The 19,240-nt window shown below is 32.8% G+C and overlaps 2 protein-coding genes across 2 annotated transcripts in view; one reads left to right on the forward strand and one right to left on the reverse strand.

Moving 5' to 3' along the window:
* The first annotated feature begins 13,879 nt into the window (after positions 1-13,879).
* LOC117340717 (histidine N-alpha-methyltransferase-like) lies at positions 13,880-16,573 on the forward strand. Its single transcript, XM_033902479.1, has 5 exons — positions 13,880-14,059; positions 14,497-14,635; positions 14,723-14,825; positions 15,355-15,458; positions 16,566-16,573. Exons 1-5 carry the CDS (start codon positions 13,880-13,882, stop codon positions 16,571-16,573), a joined length of 534 nt encoding a protein of 177 aa, XP_033758370.1.
* A 2,200-nt stretch (positions 16,574-18,773) lies between these two features.
* LOC117340718 (farnesoic acid carboxyl-O-methyltransferase-like) overlaps positions 18,774-19,240 on the reverse strand; it is a 27,233-nt gene continuing 26,766 nt past the window's right edge. The window contains exon 9 of the mRNA XM_033902481.1: positions 18,774-18,887. Within this exon, the coding sequence (XP_033758372.1) occupies positions 18,774-18,887 (114 nt within the window). The remainder of the gene's footprint in view (positions 18,888-19,240) is intronic.

Consider the following 19,240-nt stretch of genomic DNA (forward strand, 5'->3'; position numbering starts at 1 on the left):
CATTATTTCTGTTCACTGCACATTTTTGAACTTGTCGATATTCCCTGTTCTATTTTTAAACAAAATCATGAGAAAAACATGTTGTTTCAACCTCGTTGTGCTGTATATTTACCAATCTGTTAATTTGGACTGGCTTGCAAAATTTAGGCTAGCTTACTTTTCACCGATCAGAAGAAAGAATCCATATCATTCATTCATATAATAAAATTATAAATTAATTAATCAAACTAAGACAAAGTTATGAAAAGCGAAGAGAGTGTAACGGTTCCTTGGTTGTGACCCCTTACTGTATTATGTTAGATGTCTGTTTGAAGCGTATTGTCATTTCTGATTTTAATCAGATTGACTTATGATTAAAACTTACATATTTACCAAATTCTGCTGACGGTGTGCTGAAAATGGCGCGACGAAATCCGTAATACGCGGTAAATAAACTTTTACTGCAGACGGAATCCAAATAGCGAGTATCATGTAGACGGAATCCAAAAAGCGAGTAGCAACGATATACCCCGTAATGAAGAAAGTGACGTATAATTGCGAACAATATGATAGCGGTACGAATGTGTTCAAATATGACTTTAGACCGTACATAACGCAAACTTTATGGACAACAAAAGAATGACAGAAGGATTTTTGTTTTCATTTCGAGTTAAGGAGTACGGACTTGGAATATTTTAGTGATAAGTTTGAGAAATGAAGACTTGCATACAGCACAGGTAAATACCTTGCTTGCCAATAACTATTACAGAATTGGGGTTACTTATTCCAGCGTTCTAGTGGTCTTATTTTCACATTGTTTAACTATCAACTGCTCCTCGTGTTATGAGGTTAATAGGTGACACCTAATCATAACCACGTAAGAAAATCGATGTTATTTGATGACTTCCGATTGTAGAATTTGGTAAACTTCTGGTATTTGGTGATTTGAAGCAAAGATTATTTCCGTTACAATCTTGTCCCCTTTAAATCAATGTGGTTTGTCTAATATACAAAATCGTGTTCTGTTCTGTTAACCTGTTTTGGGGAGATTGAAGGTCCTAAACTGATACTTTGGAATGGCAGTATGATTAATTTGCCGTATGACGTACAGGTGGATACTCTCAGGATGATCTCCACTATCATGACAGGTAGGGTAATCTTTAGATATAAAACATTTTCATGACAACGTGAAAGACTATGAGAACAATGGGTGTGGTGACAACTATGCTTATGCCTTGATTGGTCAAATGTCCGTTCACCCTGTCGACACTTGGTGAAAAATGTCATAGTAACAAATCCTAATACATTTGCCAATTTGTTCGGATTATAACTTTAAGTTTTAAAGTGATTATTATCAGGACTTTTTCTGCTTTTTCTCCTATTTTGCAGTGTTACTTACCGTATGTTCAAATTTATGCAATTTTGTAACAGGCAGTGAATAGGCTGTCGCGCGCTGAAGCATCTTTAACGTAAACGTACCAACTGTATACAACACATAATGCTATATATCAATACATACGTCAAGATGTATATGTACAGCCCAAAGTGAACTTCAAATGAAAGCATTTTTACATTAATCGTAACTATATGTTAAGTACTAACTCATAGATGTCTAGATATCGGTTTGAACAAAAAGATAAAATTAACCCTGACAAAAATTACTGAAATAATCAAAGAACATATATAGGTATAGTAACGGTTTTCGTTGAATGTGAACCGAACCATTGTTCGGTTATATTTCGATAATTTACGCATTCTAATACAAGAACCTATTAATTTTCGGCTTTGGAGATTTTAATGAAATTTTTTTATGTCTGGACGTCTGTATCGGCGTATAGTATAAGTATATGGTATATACAGTATGTACGTACTCATGCAATCAACAATTCAGTAATTTTAAATTAATTGTGATCTACGTCTACGTTATTTTCAGACAAATGCCGACTAGTCTTTTCTGCTGATATCACACAGGATAGAGACGCCATTCTTAAAGCCTACCATGACGATGGAGGTGATCTTTTTTTTTTTTTTTTTTTTTGAACTTTTCCTTCATTGTTAATAAATGTACAGACACGAACAGTGAAATGGTATTTGTTCAATGTTTTTAAAAATATGTACCCACCAGTCAAAAATATCGTGTTGATTATGAATATTTTTTCAAATCGTTGGCTGATATCTTTATAGTTGTTGAATTATCTACGGGTGATTTTTGTTTATAAATGTTCATGCAAGCATGGTTATTATTGTTCAAAAGGCTGTGAATATTTATGCCGTATGTCTTGAACAACTCCGTATTTGATTTTTATTTTGACCTCAGTCTATGAAAATAAGGAATGGAAAGTAAAATTTCTTGTTGTATCTTATATGGATATGGTGTAAATAATGATAAAGCACACAGTTATGTATATCAAAATATATTTTATTTTATTTACATAACAAGAACATATTGATACGTAGTCATTGATAATTACGACTTAATAAATAGAATGAAATTTAATGGATTTTATACCGGTGGAAAATGACAAAGGCATTTCTCCACGTCAACAATATTTATCAATGTATACACATTGATGAACGTTACGTTAAATCAAAACAGCTGAATTATATATATGCATAAAATAATAAGCATTGAAGTTACATATTGAATTGGATAGGAAACATTTTAGTTTTTAATTTCACATAAAATAATGTAATAATAGCATAAACATATGTTTGACAACGACATAATGATAGAATGAGCGGTTGTAATAGTCCCTTTTTCTAATGAAAGTGAATTGTAATGATCAGTGGATTTATGTAACTAAACAGGAATGGAAGTCGATATGTAGTCTAAGTACTGTATATCAGTACATCAGAAAAAAAGAAATGTTTGTACTATTTATTCATGATTATCTAGATATACTAAAATTAGCAACCTCTAGTTTGAGGATAAACTTGTAAGATGCTGATTCTTTTTGTCAATCAAAATTACCAGATTAATATGGATTTCTCATATTTATATTTCATACTAGACTTGTATGTTTTAAAATACTAAAATACTATAGCCCTTATCAATGATTTTGTCAACATCTTAACGCATAGTACCGACTCGGCAGTAATAAAGCTTATAAATGTACTATCACCAGTCTTTTTTTACAAAAATTTGAAAAGCATTTATATAATAATTCATAACGGTCGTTATATAAGCTTACGTATATTTTTTAGGGTTACAGCAACGCTTCATTAAATATGCAATCAGTCGACTGAACAAAGAGGAAGGCAGCCAGATTGACCTCAAATTTAAATATGAGATGGATTTTATCTCTTACCAAAATCCCAATCATATGAGCTACGTGGTAACTTACTTGGAAGCAAAGGAACCTGTTAAAGATCCTATACGTAACTAAATACATCATTTAAATTGAAGTGGTGCTTTTCCTTGCGAAATTAATCCGCACATAATGGATTGAGCAAACATATCTCTAAAGTTCCATAGTTTCGTCTTCGTAGGTTTTGACTCTTTTAACATTTCAATTGACCATCTTAGCTCTTCCTGAAATATCTACTATTTAAGTATTGTTATTAGTGCTACTACCAAAATAGCGAGCGTTAAGTAGGAGAGGCAACTGCCTTTTATATGAACTCTGGTATGTTCTGGCCAGGGGATATAATCCATAGCATCAATACAGGCGAACGCATAACTATGTGCCAAACACAAGGTAGTGTCAGGTGAGAAAATAGGACCAAGAAAGTTGAACATATATAGAAGAGAAATGATAATATTTAAAATTTAGTAACTTCTGACTATCATGCATTAGGAGCAGCAGGTATAATTCTTCATTCCGACCTCCTAGACACAACTATCGGCCTAGCACTAGTAATAAACATGGTTTTAGTGCCGTTAATCTGTGCAATTTTTCCTTACTAAGTTTTAACTTGCAATTGAATTTAAAATTTAAAATTGTACATATGAAATATGAAAAATGAAATACATAATGATATTAGATCATTTCGCTACAGCTGGACTTGGTATCTACTTGATAATGACCAAAGGAGAACGGCTTTATTTCCACGAAGGTGTCGGATTTAGCTGTAAATATACAATGAAGCAGTTGCAAAACGTTGTACAGAAAGCTGGACTCCAACTCTCCAACACCTGGAGTGATGGACAGAAACACGCGATTTTTGTTGTTGTACAACCGGTTAAACGACACCAAGGAAAAAACCCGGATCGAACGGCAATGTTTTTTATTCTATATTTCGTCAGCGAATCATCCCGATTTCAGGTTTTCAGTGAAGTTTCATTAAAAAGGATAAAGGTTTATCATAATCATAGTTTTTCTAGAAATCGCTTTATTGTGAGACGATAGGTTTTAAAGGCATACATTATTTATATATATTTAACATCATTGTTTTACTTGAAAGCGATACACATGAACGGATTATATCATATTACGCAAGATATACAATCCATTCGAATGCCATCTAATATTAGGTTTTCATACCTTCGTTGTTTATAGAAGATACATCTCATAACGGGCTTTTGCCATTGAAATATACAATTAGAAATACACGGTCTGAAATATACACTCTGACACACACACTCTGAAATATAAATGATGAATTAATACTCTAAAATATTCACTGCACAATACACAATCACTGAAATACACACTTAGAAATACACGCTCTGAAATAAACACTCTAAAATACTCACTGTGAAATACACAATCTCTGAAATACTCACTACGGAATACAAATACTCTGAAAAACACGCTCTGAAATACACACTTTTAAATTAACAGCTCTGAAAAATGCGTACCATCACGGTGCTGACAAATGCTGTCAATCACAGATCTTACGACTAATCGTCTCTGACAATATCAGTCTTTAGTCATATTATCGTGTAAGTATTTTTATTTGATCATAATGATTGATATTTAAATAAAATCTAATTAATCATAACCTTACATTAACAGGTAAATTTTATTTGTACACATAAAAACTTTTATCTACATACTTTTTTTCGTGGCTTGGTTTGGTTTTATTTGCTTAACGTCCTATCAACAGCTCAGGTATTTAAGGGCGGCCTCCCCCGCTTGCGATATACATGCGTGTGGTGAGTACATATGTGTGATTTGGGAGGCTGCGGTATGTTCGTGTAAAGTCTCCTTGTGATAGTCCGGAACTTATGCCGATTTATAGTGCTACCTCACTGAAGCATACTGCCGAACCCACCCAGCAGGACACCCCACCCGGTCACATAGGGGCTATATCTAATAACGACAAGTAACATCAAAAACAATAATTATATACTGATATTAAATACCAAATGTACAGTAATTGAGACATTTCTGAAAGAATATTTGTAGAAATGTGGAATAAGGATATTCACTAGTGATGATTTTAGAAGATAATAATATCCACATAAATACTACATTTGATAAAAACATAATTGTCTTTTGTACGAAATAAATATCTGTATAGACACCACTACCATTGACCAATGTAATGCCCATGTTAATGCATTTGATCTCCATTGATGTCATGTCGCTAATCACCTTACAAAACAACTCCACTTTTTACTATAAGATTGGAAGTACATTATGTAACTGTTGATTGATACAGTTGACGCTTATGGTTAAAAAAAATCACTGCGGAACCATGACTGAAAATGACATTTTATATTGAGTTTCTTTTGAAAATTGTGAAATTAGAAGACAATACATGCAATTAATAACGAGCATATATTAGATTGTGATTGTAGATGTCATTCACCGCTCGAATTATTATCTATATACAACAATTCGTTGTAGAAAAAGTCAACACAAGCCTTACTATGATACATGCTATAATGAGGTAAAATACTACTGATTCCTTTGTCCCCGATGTTTTGTTGTATATACCTGTCAAACTTACCATGACAAGACAGCCTAATAATTCAGTTATTATTTTTCAACCTATTTGAAAAGAAATGTAGATGACGACAGCAGAAATCAAAAATGAAATATTCATTGCAATAACAGAAGAAAATCAAGGCAATCATTATGTATGTACGTACTACTTAAAGAGAAATGCGTTTTTGATTTTAGTCCTCCAATTCTCTAAAATTGTATTTGCTTCCATGGTAACAAAATTGTAAAAAAAAAAAAACAAAAAAAAAAAAACAATTCATACTAGCAAAAGGCGCAGCTAAATCACTTGATATGTGTAAAAAGTGTCGAGTAGTAATTTTTAACTGCTGTGTACAATGTAGCACTGCAGTCAACGAACATCATTATACTTATTATACTTATTGATATCCAATAAATGGCTGATTACTATGTATGAATCTTTAAATAGTTTTGTTTATAAAATGAAGGTATCATATTAAAACGGAATAGCCCATGTAAGTGACACGCGTTTGCCTTATTGAATTATCAGGCAATATTAAATATTATCACGAAATGCAATCTATAAAGTAATTGTGTCAGGCTGTAACGAGGTACGTTGTAAAATGATTCACTTCAAACGCGCAATACTGGTGATCATATTTAAATAAAGTGATATATACCTGTAACGTAAGCTTTGGTAAGGGCTGTTTGATACACGGTACTTTGCGGAGTCAAATGATTTGATTCAGAATAGTAGAATCTATTACATATTAGTTTAATGATGTTGCTACTCTCTCTTGATCAAGTCGAAATGTCATCAGTGTATAACTTAAAAAGATTCTACAAATTTGTAAATAGCACATTTATATATATTTATATAAGATCTAAATAAGTTTTCATTTCATTTGATTCAAGAACGTACTTAGGCCAATCACCGACTTTATTTATCTTACATCAATTGCGAAAAAACGTTGAATTAACTTATAGTTATCATGCTTGTTGGCCGGGATGGATCACTACATGCATTTAGCATATAAACGACTATAGCTGTTCATATAGGCAAGTAAAATTGAATATACCGCGTTTTCCCGTTTTTCTGATTGGATAGATGGTCACATGCAGGTCAATATATACCATTTCGAGTTCGAAATCTACGTGGGGTAGTTGCCAGGTACTGACTGTAGGTCGATGATTTTTCTTCGGGTACTCCGGCTTTCCTCCACCTCCAAAACCTGGCACGGCCTTAAATGACCCTGGCTGTTAATAGGACGTTAAACAAAATAAAATGATTTATATGTGGGATTTTCATGTGCGGAATTGATATGTAAAACCCCGAGATGTCATTAATCCTCTGTTGTTATGTATGCAAACAAACTGTCTTGATATTTAATACATAACACCATATTGTTATTGGGAATGTCATCGAACCTATCAGTAGTCCTTCTGAACAATAGCTTTACTGATCGTGCGAAAGCAGCACGACCACATCGCTATCACACTTCTCTCTGTGTTGATTTATCAGATTTTCAAGGTAAGTAACTTTTCATGGTATTTCCCTGGATCCATGTTTTAGACAGGAGCATGGAGGTATATGACACATAAACTGATAGTAAAAAAATACCACAGAGAACCTGGAATGTAGACTTACACTTTTATGTGGAAACAAAATAATGCATGAACAATTCAATTTTATTTCACATGAAAAAAATAAATGTAACACCGAAATTTTTTTTTAGTTTCAAAATATGTTATTAGCAATACACATATAATGTACAGTATTGTCAAAAGAATGAGACAATGGGCTAGGCCTATATAAGTCTTCTTCTGAAGATCTTACGGTTAGACCGAAAACAATAATTGTATACTGATATTAAATCCCAAATGTGCAGTAATTTGGACATTTCTGAAAGAATATTTGTACATAAATGTAGTATTAAATACTCAGTCGTGAAGGAGAATAATATTGAATCAAATGCTTATTTTCTTTTTTAGAATTATAAAATAAAGATACGGTTATTAACATTGACCGATGTTATGCCCAATGTAATGCACTTGATCTTCAATAATGACATGTCGCTACATAACATTACATTAGCATTTTGTTTCATCTGCAAAAAACAGGTGCAATATAGTGACTATGTCGGGGTCGGCGGCGTCTGTGGTTTTCGTGCAATAACTTAAGTTATCTTTGGCCGATCACACTCACACTTCATGCATATCTTTCTTATAAAAAAGTGCTTTCCTGGGATTGCTTTTTAAGGTTCGAAGGTTAAAGGTCACTGTTAGTAAAAATAGAAAATGTGTTTGTTTGTGACTACTAAAGTTTCTTCCTGACGACCAAATTCAATTTTCATGCAGTATTTCCTTACCACAAGAGCTTGCATGGTTTTTTTACTGTTCCAAAGGTCAAAGGTAATTGTTACTGTTACTATGAATAGAACATGTGTTTTCTTGAAATAACTCTTTTAATCCAGCAACTTTCTGCGAAGGCAACACATCCACTCCCGTGGAATTGTTATCTAGGAAACTTGAAGTGCATCATATCAAAACCTCTTGTTAATAGAGTTGACGTTTTCTTTTTAATCCTTTAATTCATAGCCTTTGGTTAATCGTTGCGGAACACGACCGAAAACTACTTTTTATGTTTGGTTTTGTTTTGAAAATATTAAAGAACATTTTCAGATTATATATTCAACAATACATGTTGCTAACATGCGATCATATCTACTATAAAAGATTGTGATTTGGTGATTTTATAGTATTTAGCGATAACTCCTGCTTGATTATCATATTGACATTCCCAGAGAAGCATTTGTAGTATAATTCAAGTTTGGATATTCCAAGGGCACGATTGTTACGGTAGATGATGAATATCATAATGATGATAATCAAAATGTGAACTCACCTGAAGAATACTAGCCATTTACAATATGCACAGGCGTGAAACAAACATAAATATGCTTATCAAATCGCCTTAGATTTTCCCTATTTATAAGACGTTAATCTCCATACTATAATTCTGGATTGGAAGAAAACCAATAATGAAAATGCAACCGGAAGTACCGCCATTTTACTGTTACCAATGATGTATTTGGAAACTGTTTTGTCTTTCTTGCCTCTCATTAATTGAAACAAGCAAAGCTTCAAGTGACATCCTCGCAATCGCATCATAATCCTGAAATTGAAGGTACACTATGTTTCTTGTCTTTGTAGATCACTTTTCCACCTGATCAAGAGAAGAATGCATTTGAATGACCGTTATACAAACAAATCGAAAAAGCATATTGTATTCAAATATCATCTCGTACAACGCAAAAAGATCTTAAACAAAAACTGAGAAGAGAAAATCATACCATTTCTTTTTAAACATATCGGAAAAAACGATCAAAGTTCGTTAATATACCTATTGGTTGACAACACCCCGGTTTTCACTTTGAGAATGGGACACGGAATTGGCCTAGATTTGCATGTGAGCGTTAAACAGTCGACACATTTATCGAAGATTACTGTTTGTTCCATTAGTTTTAAGATGAAAATTGAAAATATTTTTTTATCAATGAAATAACTTACCATTCTGCTCCATGATCCGGTGTACACAGGGTAAAAACACATTTTATGATAAGCTCTTCAGGGATATTGCAATCATGCATGATTTTGAAATCTTTCATTAAATGTTTTTTTAACACCTCAAAGTCATCTGGATTATTATTTTTACACCATTAGTTCCTTTCCTTTTGAACAAAACGAATACATACAAATGAAATAAAAAGTTATACAAAGGAGCTCGCCCAATAAGTTAAAGGTCAGGTTTAAGATATGATTATGTTCTCTTCTGAAACTGAGTAGTGTCAAGGGAGGCAATAGGAAGAGAAAAGAAGTTTTTTGAAAGGAAAGGGAAAATACGATTCCAAATTTAGTCGCCTCTTATAATCATGCTATATGGGTTAACATTCTTACCAGCAAGCAGTATTCAGATTATCTTCCACGCGTTTTACTTTCTATATGCTTTGTTTTCCTCAAGGTGTCCAGTTAACCACCCTACCTCGTTAAATACCTAAAACATGATCACGACTTCTTTAATTAACGTTTGGGATGGTTGTTTTATGACTGTGATTTCCTAGAGTTATTTATCTCTATAAATGCCTTTAAATGTCGATTGACCTTAAACCCACACAAAATCAAACAATCGTCGTTGTCAATGATATTTCATGTTTACAGTATCAATGGTAACACAATGATTGGTTATTGTTTGTGGTATTTCTTTCACTCTCGTTTAATTGTGTTTCCAAAGTTTTAAAAAGCATTCGCTTAACCATGAGTTTGTGTGACCTGTTTCAAACACAAGCTTGTAAAAGTATATATTTACCCTCGAGCACTGTGTTTATTATATCATTTGGGACGTAAGGATATGACCTGTAGTTAAATTAATTTAATTAATAGCAAATCATACAAAAATTAACAATTCTATTATCTTCAAAGTGTTAACTTGATCAAAAATCCACATGTCAATTAGTCATCAGAAAAACAAGTTCAAACTGTTTTATGTGTGTATTTGGTGTGTTTTTGTGTTACGTCCTTTTAACAGCCAGTGTCATTTAAGGACGTGCCAGGTTTTGGAGGTGGAGGAAAGCCAGAGCACCCGGAGAAAAACCACCGGCCTACGTTCAGTACCTGGCAACTGCCCCTCGTAGGTTTCGAACTCGCAACTCAGAGGTGGAGGGCTAGTGATAAAGTGTCGAGACACCTTAACCACTCGGCCACCGCGGCCCCCTTTGTTGTGTGTAATCAATTCCGCGAATGCGTCAAGCGGCCTTCACGTGCCAGTCAATCAAACCGCCATGAATCAAGTGATTAACAAGTAGTCCCGGTCAGAGTTCACAGTATCAACCAATCAAAGCGCATATACATTTCATTCCACGTGTGTTATAAACGGACTGTTGTTCAACAGTTGTAATGTACCACCTACCAATTTTGGTAGACAATAAAATATGTTGTTGGTAGCTAAGTTCGTTTTAAACTAAATATGCATGATTCCTTTGCATACAAGGCCTTTTCTAGTGCAAAAGTGGTATTTATTTCAAATATCAATTCCATACATGTAGGTCATATCAATATAATTGAATGCTATAGCTTCTTTATAATACTTGGAAGCCTCAGAATATACGGGACTTTCATTTGCATAATATATATGTAAATAGCGTAACATCTGTAATTTATACTGAGAAGTTTTGCATACATGTTTATAAATTCCGCAACATCTCGAAATGTCATTTTTCCTCTGTTGTTATGTATGCAAACATATTTGAATAGTAATTACTCAACCATATGGTCATTAAATGTGGGAAATGTCACCGAACTGCATCACTGCTCCGACTGAAAACATGCTCCATTAAACGTGCGATAGGTATACAACTACATCGCTAATACAATTTTCGCTGTGTCCCATGTGTATCCGACTTCCAAGGTAAATACATTTTCGTTGAAATAGGTGTCTCGATTTTTTTAATTTTTATTTATTTATTTTATTTTGACAGTTTTCGATGTATACTTACCAATATTTAATTAACATGTCTCGGTCTCTCTGCACATAAACGAGATAACCTACTACGTAATCATTCCCTTCTATTCATGTTTAGGTAAACACAGAATACGGATTTATTACATTTTTACCAGTGAAATACCAAAAATTATTCATTCTATAAAAGTGATATTTTTCACTAGTGAAAAATATCACTTTTGCTGATTTGACCAATCAAATTAATGATTAGAAAATACCAAAATAATTGACCAATCAGAAAGCCTGACATATATGTCAGCACCTGGACAGGGGGAACTACTTGTAAACGTATACAAACTTTCGTTGTAGGCCTAGTTAGCATACGGGGTAGGTTTTTCGTTGATAAAAAATGTAATAAACAGAATATCTAACAGTGTCTTCAGTAATACCAAATATGTTTCACTCATGTGGCTAATATTTTGATATTTTTCACTCGTGCTGCGCACTCGTGAAAAATATCAAAATATTAGCCCCACTCGTGAAATATATTTGGTATTACTGAAGACACCGTTAGATATCCTCTATATATTATCGAAACAATAATGTAACACAAACTCGAATATACGAAGGTAGAATATAAAAACAATATAGACTTGCTGATGGAGGCACCTGAAAAAGTACAAGGAGAATACGAGCATGTGTTTGGGCAGAGTTACCGTCTTCCGATATACCTACTGCAAATACCATATCAATTCAATTCAATTCAAAGTTAAGGTTAACTTAGAAAATGCCTTTGACATCAGGTTAAAAAATTGTTTGATGCTTTGCAACGCCGTAAACAAGCAGTAAACTAACCATTGTCAAAGGTTACATTATACAAATGTATATAAAATATGAATTATGCAATGTTATATACTCTTTTTGCACAGACATATTAAGCCAGTCGCAGCCGTTATGTAATCGTTTATAGATCTTGTATGTAAATTAAATTGGATATTGTCAGCTTTTTATGTCTCTATGACGACAGAAAAAAAAATGAAATCTGCATAATAAAAAAAGAAGAAATTTTAATCCTGAAATTCTCTAAACATGTATTTAACTATTTGCTCACATAGTAACAATAATATAAAAATTCATATACTGTCGAACCCACTTAATTTGAAATCCGATATATTGAAATATCGTTTATTTGAAGTGAAATAAACACGCCGGCTTTATCTTTGTATTGTTTCATCAGTTAGTTTAAAATCGCTTAATTTGATATATCGCTTTATTTGAAAAGAAACTATTAAATTTCAGCAACGTTAAACCATTGTTTTATATATCGTTCAATTTGAATACCACCACGACAGACCTCATTGACAGGCCGTCACGGTAGTTGCATCTGATCAATAGGCAGATAAAATGGAATTCTGACTTTACTAATTACAATTGAAGTGTGAGCTGTAATCATTAAATGCGTTTGTTATAACTAATGAGCATGAATCTGTATTAGTTTACGAGTTTGAGGGAGACATGCGGCTGTGTTTACATCGACATTGACTCTCATTTAACTACACGCAAGACGGTCACAAATAACTTGATACAGCGGTTCGTTAGTTATTTTGTTACTTTTACTACACGTGTCAGTTACTATCAATTCAACATATACGCACAATGGGACAGTTATAGAGTCATATATCGTTACCATATTTGTCGGTTAATTATTTTAAAAAAATAGAAATGGAATATTTTCTCGTTTTTTATCGCACATATTTCTTGAGTGTTACAAAATATCGAAATTTTAACGAGTACCAAGAATTTACTAATGGGACTCGAACGTTGGGAGTTAACACATAGACAAAAACAAGGTTTTGTCTCCATTCTGCCACAAGGTAACAAAAAAGAAAAGTTTTGAAAAACAGGAGACCTATATCTCTTTTGAATCTCTCATATCAAATATTATCAAATGTTTTAGCACTACGTTTAAAATCTGTTCCGAATAAAATTATCCACGAAAACCAAAAAGGATTCCTCAGAGGTAGATTTATTGATGAAAACATTAGGCATTTAAATGATCTTTAACAATATGCTGAGGAAACAAATACTCCTGGTCTTTTGTTACTGATAGACTTTGAGCAGCCCTTTGACGCCATATCTATAATATTATACTTCCTCATTGCCCTGTCTATATTTATCGTGTATTAACAAATAAGAAATATAGTCCTTCTATTTATGATCTCTTTATTCAACAGCTAAACATAAATACAAGATACCAAGACAAATGGTTAATAGATCTTGACATAAAAAACGGTCAATTTTTGCACTCACCTGTCTACCTGTCTTATAAACCAGGGGCAAGATCGTGGGGTGCCATGGTGTCAGGTTAGATATTTTGCAAGAAATACTTATTGGACAGTTTGAGGTTAATATCAATAACATTATATTTTAATATATTTAAAATAAAATCTTGTTTCAAATTTTAGTTATGTATTTAATAATTGGACATTCACTGGAATAAAATATACACGCCCAAAATGTTTCTTTTAAATATTTTGTATATATGAAGAAAATGGCAGATGACCGAAAGCAAAGCCTGGTGACGGGGCTGACATCAGGTAGTCGGAAATACATCCCGACGTGGTACAACTTTGACAAGACTGGATCGGAACTTAACCTTACAGCTGTCACGAAAAATGGTGGATACTATTTGACAAAAAGTCAAACTTCAGGTTTGGAACAACATGTGCAGGTGATTTTGTAAATGTATTTTATGAATATAAGCTTTTCATTTTGCTTATTTGAAAACTGGCCCACAATAACCATTATCTTTGCCGTCTTTCACTTATTACCAAGCACATACAATTGTATTGCACGGTCATGTTATGATATACCGTGTTAAAATTATATCCCATACCAAAAAAAAAGTATATTTTTAACATCATTGCTAGGTTGAATACTTTGGTAAATAAGCAGAGGATGGCGCGCACTCTTCAACACTGATTGTCAGAAAGCTCGTATTTACACGAACGATCAAACGGGAAAATGTTGTACAATTAACAATGATAGCGTTGGTATGCGTGACTATTATTATTTATGGTGACACTTAAAATCCATGATTTATATTAAAAACATTACCATTTAATAAAATGCTTACAGAAATTGCAAAATTTCTCTACCATTTTACAGGATATAATTCCTCGGGTTCCATATGACTTTACCTTAGTTGACCTCGGAAGTGGAGACTGTTCCAAAACGAGATATGTTATAGATGAGCTACTGAAAAGACAACAGAACCTTTCGTTTTTTCCTGTTGACATTTCTAGAGGTAAGTAACATACATGTAGTTGATATCGACGATTAAATTGATAATCGTCAAATTCTTTTAAATATTTTTATTATTTTCTTTTTTTAGAATTTCTTTTGAATTCGACAAAGAAACTGAGAGAAGAATATGCTGACTCGCTCGTAGTTACACCTATAGGTGCGGACTATCAACAAGGAGTAGAGCAACTGAAGTAAGTTGCGACCGTATATGTTTATCATAGTAATACTAAATCATAATAATGTTCTGAAATATAATCTTGGTATAAATGAATTCATGGTGTAATTTTATACCCAAGAAAAAATGAAACTCATTAAATAAGCTCTGCAGAACAGATTTGCCTGTAATGAAAAAATTAAATATTTTATAAAGATAATAGCCATGGATGATTCAAACCACGTGACGAAATTAATTGGGCCAGTTCAACCAATCATGTAAATTGAGACTTAAGAGTTAGCCACATTAATATGTAATGGTCATAGACGAACTGGTCGTATCAGGATCGGCCGTCCACATAGCGTTTCACGAACACACGGCACGACAGTTCAATTCAACGGCAACGCCTGCGCGACAGATTGGAGATTTGATGATTTCCCGTTGGTAGATTTTAGTAGACCTCTATGTTATGTATAAGTGATCTTGTCCAGGATATAAACCAATTTGATTTGACTTATAACCAAGGTATTAAATCCATATTTGTCTGTTCTATTTGGCTGTTTTAGGCAATTTAAAGGCCCTAAACTGATACTTTGGATTGGCAGTATGATTAATTTGCCTTATGATGTTCAGGTGGATACTCTCAGGATGATCTCCACCATTATGACAGGTATGGTAATCCATCTTAGGGCGAACTTGTCTTTGCACTCTTTATAAATTCATGATTATTTTTCCTAAATGAATTCTTAAAATAACTTTTAGCAGTGTAACATTATATGTTAACCAAGATTAGGAATAAAATATCAACAGATACTATTGGGATAAACGTCAGTAATAATTTGTCTTTTATTATTGTTTAAACGGACTCTTCACGTTATTCTGAAAAATGATTTTCATAATCTAATTATTTCATATTCATTTTCACAGTTAGATGAATGATATATGCGTAGAAACCAGAAATACATCAAACGCTGATTCGAAATATCATTAGAATTTTGATTTATTTATTATGATGATTTAAAAACCTAACAGATCGTTTACCCCGATGTTTTAACAATCGGAAACACATATATTTCAAATGAAACCTTGCTCTTTGAAATTGCTTGTTTTTATCGGTATCGTTTCTCAATTTTCATTCGATATTTTACCCCTTAGTTCTACACGTTTTTGTATGAAGATTGGGTTGATACGAACCCAAGGTATCTTTTCCGGTACTTGCACTAGTTTCTACTTATCAACGTAGTCACGTGACCGGCACTAAGGACAACATTGTAATTCAGTGTATTCCTTACCGAATGCGGCAATAGAAACGAACACACGCTGATACACGACTGGAATTAATCTCGATGAACTTTTAATAAGTAATTTCCAAAAAGTATATCTTATATCGTGTAGAATGTTTTCGATTATATTTACAAATTTGTAGATTCATCGGTGGTAAAATCAATGTCCTTATCGTTGCCATGACAACCGATCTCGGCCAAGATCACGAATGCACTGACAATGGTAAAGTTGAAATCTTATGCTTAGCATGTAGATTTCGTTAATGTTCATTCATACATTATACTGTTTGATTTTTTTTTATCATATCTCATAAATAGTGAAGTTCAGACACAACGCGGGAACTGTAAAAAATGTGACGTCATCGGAATGCGCATGTTGCAACAAAGTACAACAATGTATATTTTACATGAATACACTAATGGGCAACAAGCAAAACATTATCGCATATGCGCGATTATTAACGTGAGATAATGCACCTTGTTCATCTTTTTAGGTCTTTAGATTTTTGTGGATATCTATATGTATATTATGATTATAAGGTATATAAAGTTGGTACGTATATCTGCAGTTAATGTGAAAGAAGTAACATTGCCTGTCATAAAAATGCCAAGCATTTAACCTTCGGCATAAAACCTATCTAAGAAACATAAACAAATAAAAAAAACAATGATAATAGTGTATAAATAATTATGAATTTAAGTTATAATCCCACCAGAGTAACCTGTCATGTTGAACCTTAATTGGCAAACGTAATGGGACCCCCCAATTAAAAATATTTTTTGCAGGCTGTGGGTAGGGATTTTACCTTTTGAGCCTTTTAGGCAAATAAAAATGTGGAGCGGGATTTGATTAATTTGTCTTGAAGGAGAAAAATTTATTTAAAATACCGAAGGTTAACCTGATGTTCCAACTCAAAACGATTGATAAATTTTCCTTTAAATTTCCCCATTTGTTTTTTCCAAAGTTCCTAATTGTTAAACAAACCATAGTTTTTGGGAATACACGGAAAACACTATCCAAAGGCCTACCCTGAGAAAATTAGCTGAAAGACCAACTTTTTTTTGTTTTAAAATGGGTGATTCAGCCCTAATATATTTTTGTTAAAAAACCTTCGTCCCAAAATCAATCCAAAATTTTTTGAAATAATCCAAAACGTTTTTTAAATAAAGGTCGGAAAAAAACAATTGGTCTTGGTTGCTCTAATAAGATTTGTTTTAATACAAACCTATGTTAAGTTTGTTTTGGCATTTGAGTTGGGTGATTGTTTTTTTCAGACTATTGGTTTTGAAAACCTATTACCCTATATGTTGTATTTTTTGTAGATTAATTTTTTTTTTGGAAAAAAAAAATTTATTTTAAAATCCCTGGAGGGTTACGGAGCTTTTAAATGTCACGTTGAAAAAGTGATGGGAAATTTGGAACGTATATAAAGTTGACTTACAATTTTGATTTTTTCCTTGTTGTTTTCCATCCAACAAATCCCCCCCCCCCCCCCCCCCCCCCCCCCCCCCCCCCATTTAATAAATGAAGACAAACATTTTAAAAGGTCTTTTTAAAAATTGCTATGTAAGGTTCGTCAAAATTTTTGGTAATTTTTGTTTGGTTTTCAAAAAAAGGATATGGATAAAACGATATAAAACATATCCGAAAATCCCACCTTAAAGTAAGCCTTTTTTTTTAGGTGTATGAGGGAAAACATATTTAAAATATAAGTATGTTTTTTTTCCCCCTAGAAATATTTCCCAGGGTTAATCATTTGATTTCCTTAATTTTTTGTTTACAACTGCCCTGTTCTTTTTAATAACAGCAAAGAAATCCTAAAGCTACCATGAAAACGAAAATTTCATTTCTATATTCATTGTTTTTAAAACTTAACGATGAAAATGAACGGTTCCCGCTGGTTTAAATATATTGTAACGTTGTCCCGTGAAAAAAACCTTCCATGAAATAAGGTAAATGTCTGTTTGTTTATCCTTTAGCTGTTCCATTCGATAGTTAAAGATGTACGGACATGAACACTTTAATAGTATTTGGTCATTTTTTTTGAAATATATAATATATAGCTTAATAGTAAACGCGTTCGTCAAAAATATTATTGTTGAATAAATCTTTATGTGGTAATTATACAAATTAAAATAAATAGCCTATCATAATATATTGGTAATTATACACGATATAGAACATATTTTTTCCGTAGAAATTGATCCCCCAAAACTTAATTATTTGAAAACAAAACATATTAATGAAGTTACAAAATTTTTCTATAATTTGATAGGGTTAATGCAAATCTTCGTTGAATATGCCATCATTCGCCTGAACAAAGAGAAAAGGGAAGAAAGATTGACCTAAAAAGTTCAACAATACGAGATGGATTTTACCCTCTGACCGAAAATCCCAATCATATGAGCTACGTCACAGCTACTTGGAAGCAAAAGGGAAACGTTAACTATCCGATACGTAAGTGGTGTATAGTCGATCCCTATGTATGTTTAGGTATCTGACTGTATCTGTCAAAGGTTAAGGGATCCGTTGTTAAATATTTCAAATTTTTGAAATAGAAAGTGGGAAACCAAAGTTTAATGAAACCAAAAATTCTCCATTAATAATAAATGTGAATATCTAGATATTTTTTACAAAATTTATTCTTAAGGTAAAACTCCTTTTTACAGAAGAAACCCAAATATTACTTATCAATTCAAAACTAGAGATTTTTCTCACACTTTGACGGACGATAGTTCAAAACTTGCGGTTTCTTAGATTTTTTTTTACGAGGATACTCACTTTTCCTTTCCAGTGGGGGCCCCTTCGGCTCTACCTGCAAATTTTTTTAAAAACCATATCTAAAATTTTGTTTATCGATGCCTTTTCGAAAACGGGCCCTGCGGAAAGTAGCAAACTCCTATTATTGCAAGCCCCTGGTTATATTTCTGTATCAAGGGAGACAATAGGAACAAGAAAATTGATTAGGAAAAAAGAAAAAAAAAAATCGAAAAGAAATCGCCTTAACAATACAGAAAACATTTTGGTCCAAACCCTCTAGATTTAGTCTTAGGCACATTTAAAATTTTAAAGTATAAGTTTATCTATTTCCTTCTATATGTTGATACGTTCAATTGAAATATAAATGGTAACTTCAATGCAATGAATATGACTGTTTAATTGATTCCC

Source organism: Pecten maximus, chromosome 13 (assembly GCF_902652985.1).
Source record: "Pecten maximus chromosome 13, xPecMax1.1, whole genome shotgun sequence".
In the NCBI taxonomy this organism is placed as follows: domain Eukaryota; kingdom Metazoa; phylum Mollusca; class Bivalvia; order Pectinida; family Pectinidae; genus Pecten; species Pecten maximus.

Coding starts and splice junctions, on each gene's coding strand:
- LOC117340717 (XM_033902479.1), top strand. CDS start 13,880: ATGGCAGATGACCGAAAGCAAAGCCTGGTGACGGGGCTGACATCAGGT. Junction 14,636..14,722: donor TCCTGTTGACATTTCTAGAG/GTAAGTAACATA, acceptor TTCTTTTTTTAG/AATTTCTTTTGAATTCGACA. Junction 14,826..15,354: donor CAAGGAGTAGAGCAACTGAA/GTAAGTTGCGAC, acceptor TGGCTGTTTTAG/GCAATTTAAAGGCCCTAAAC.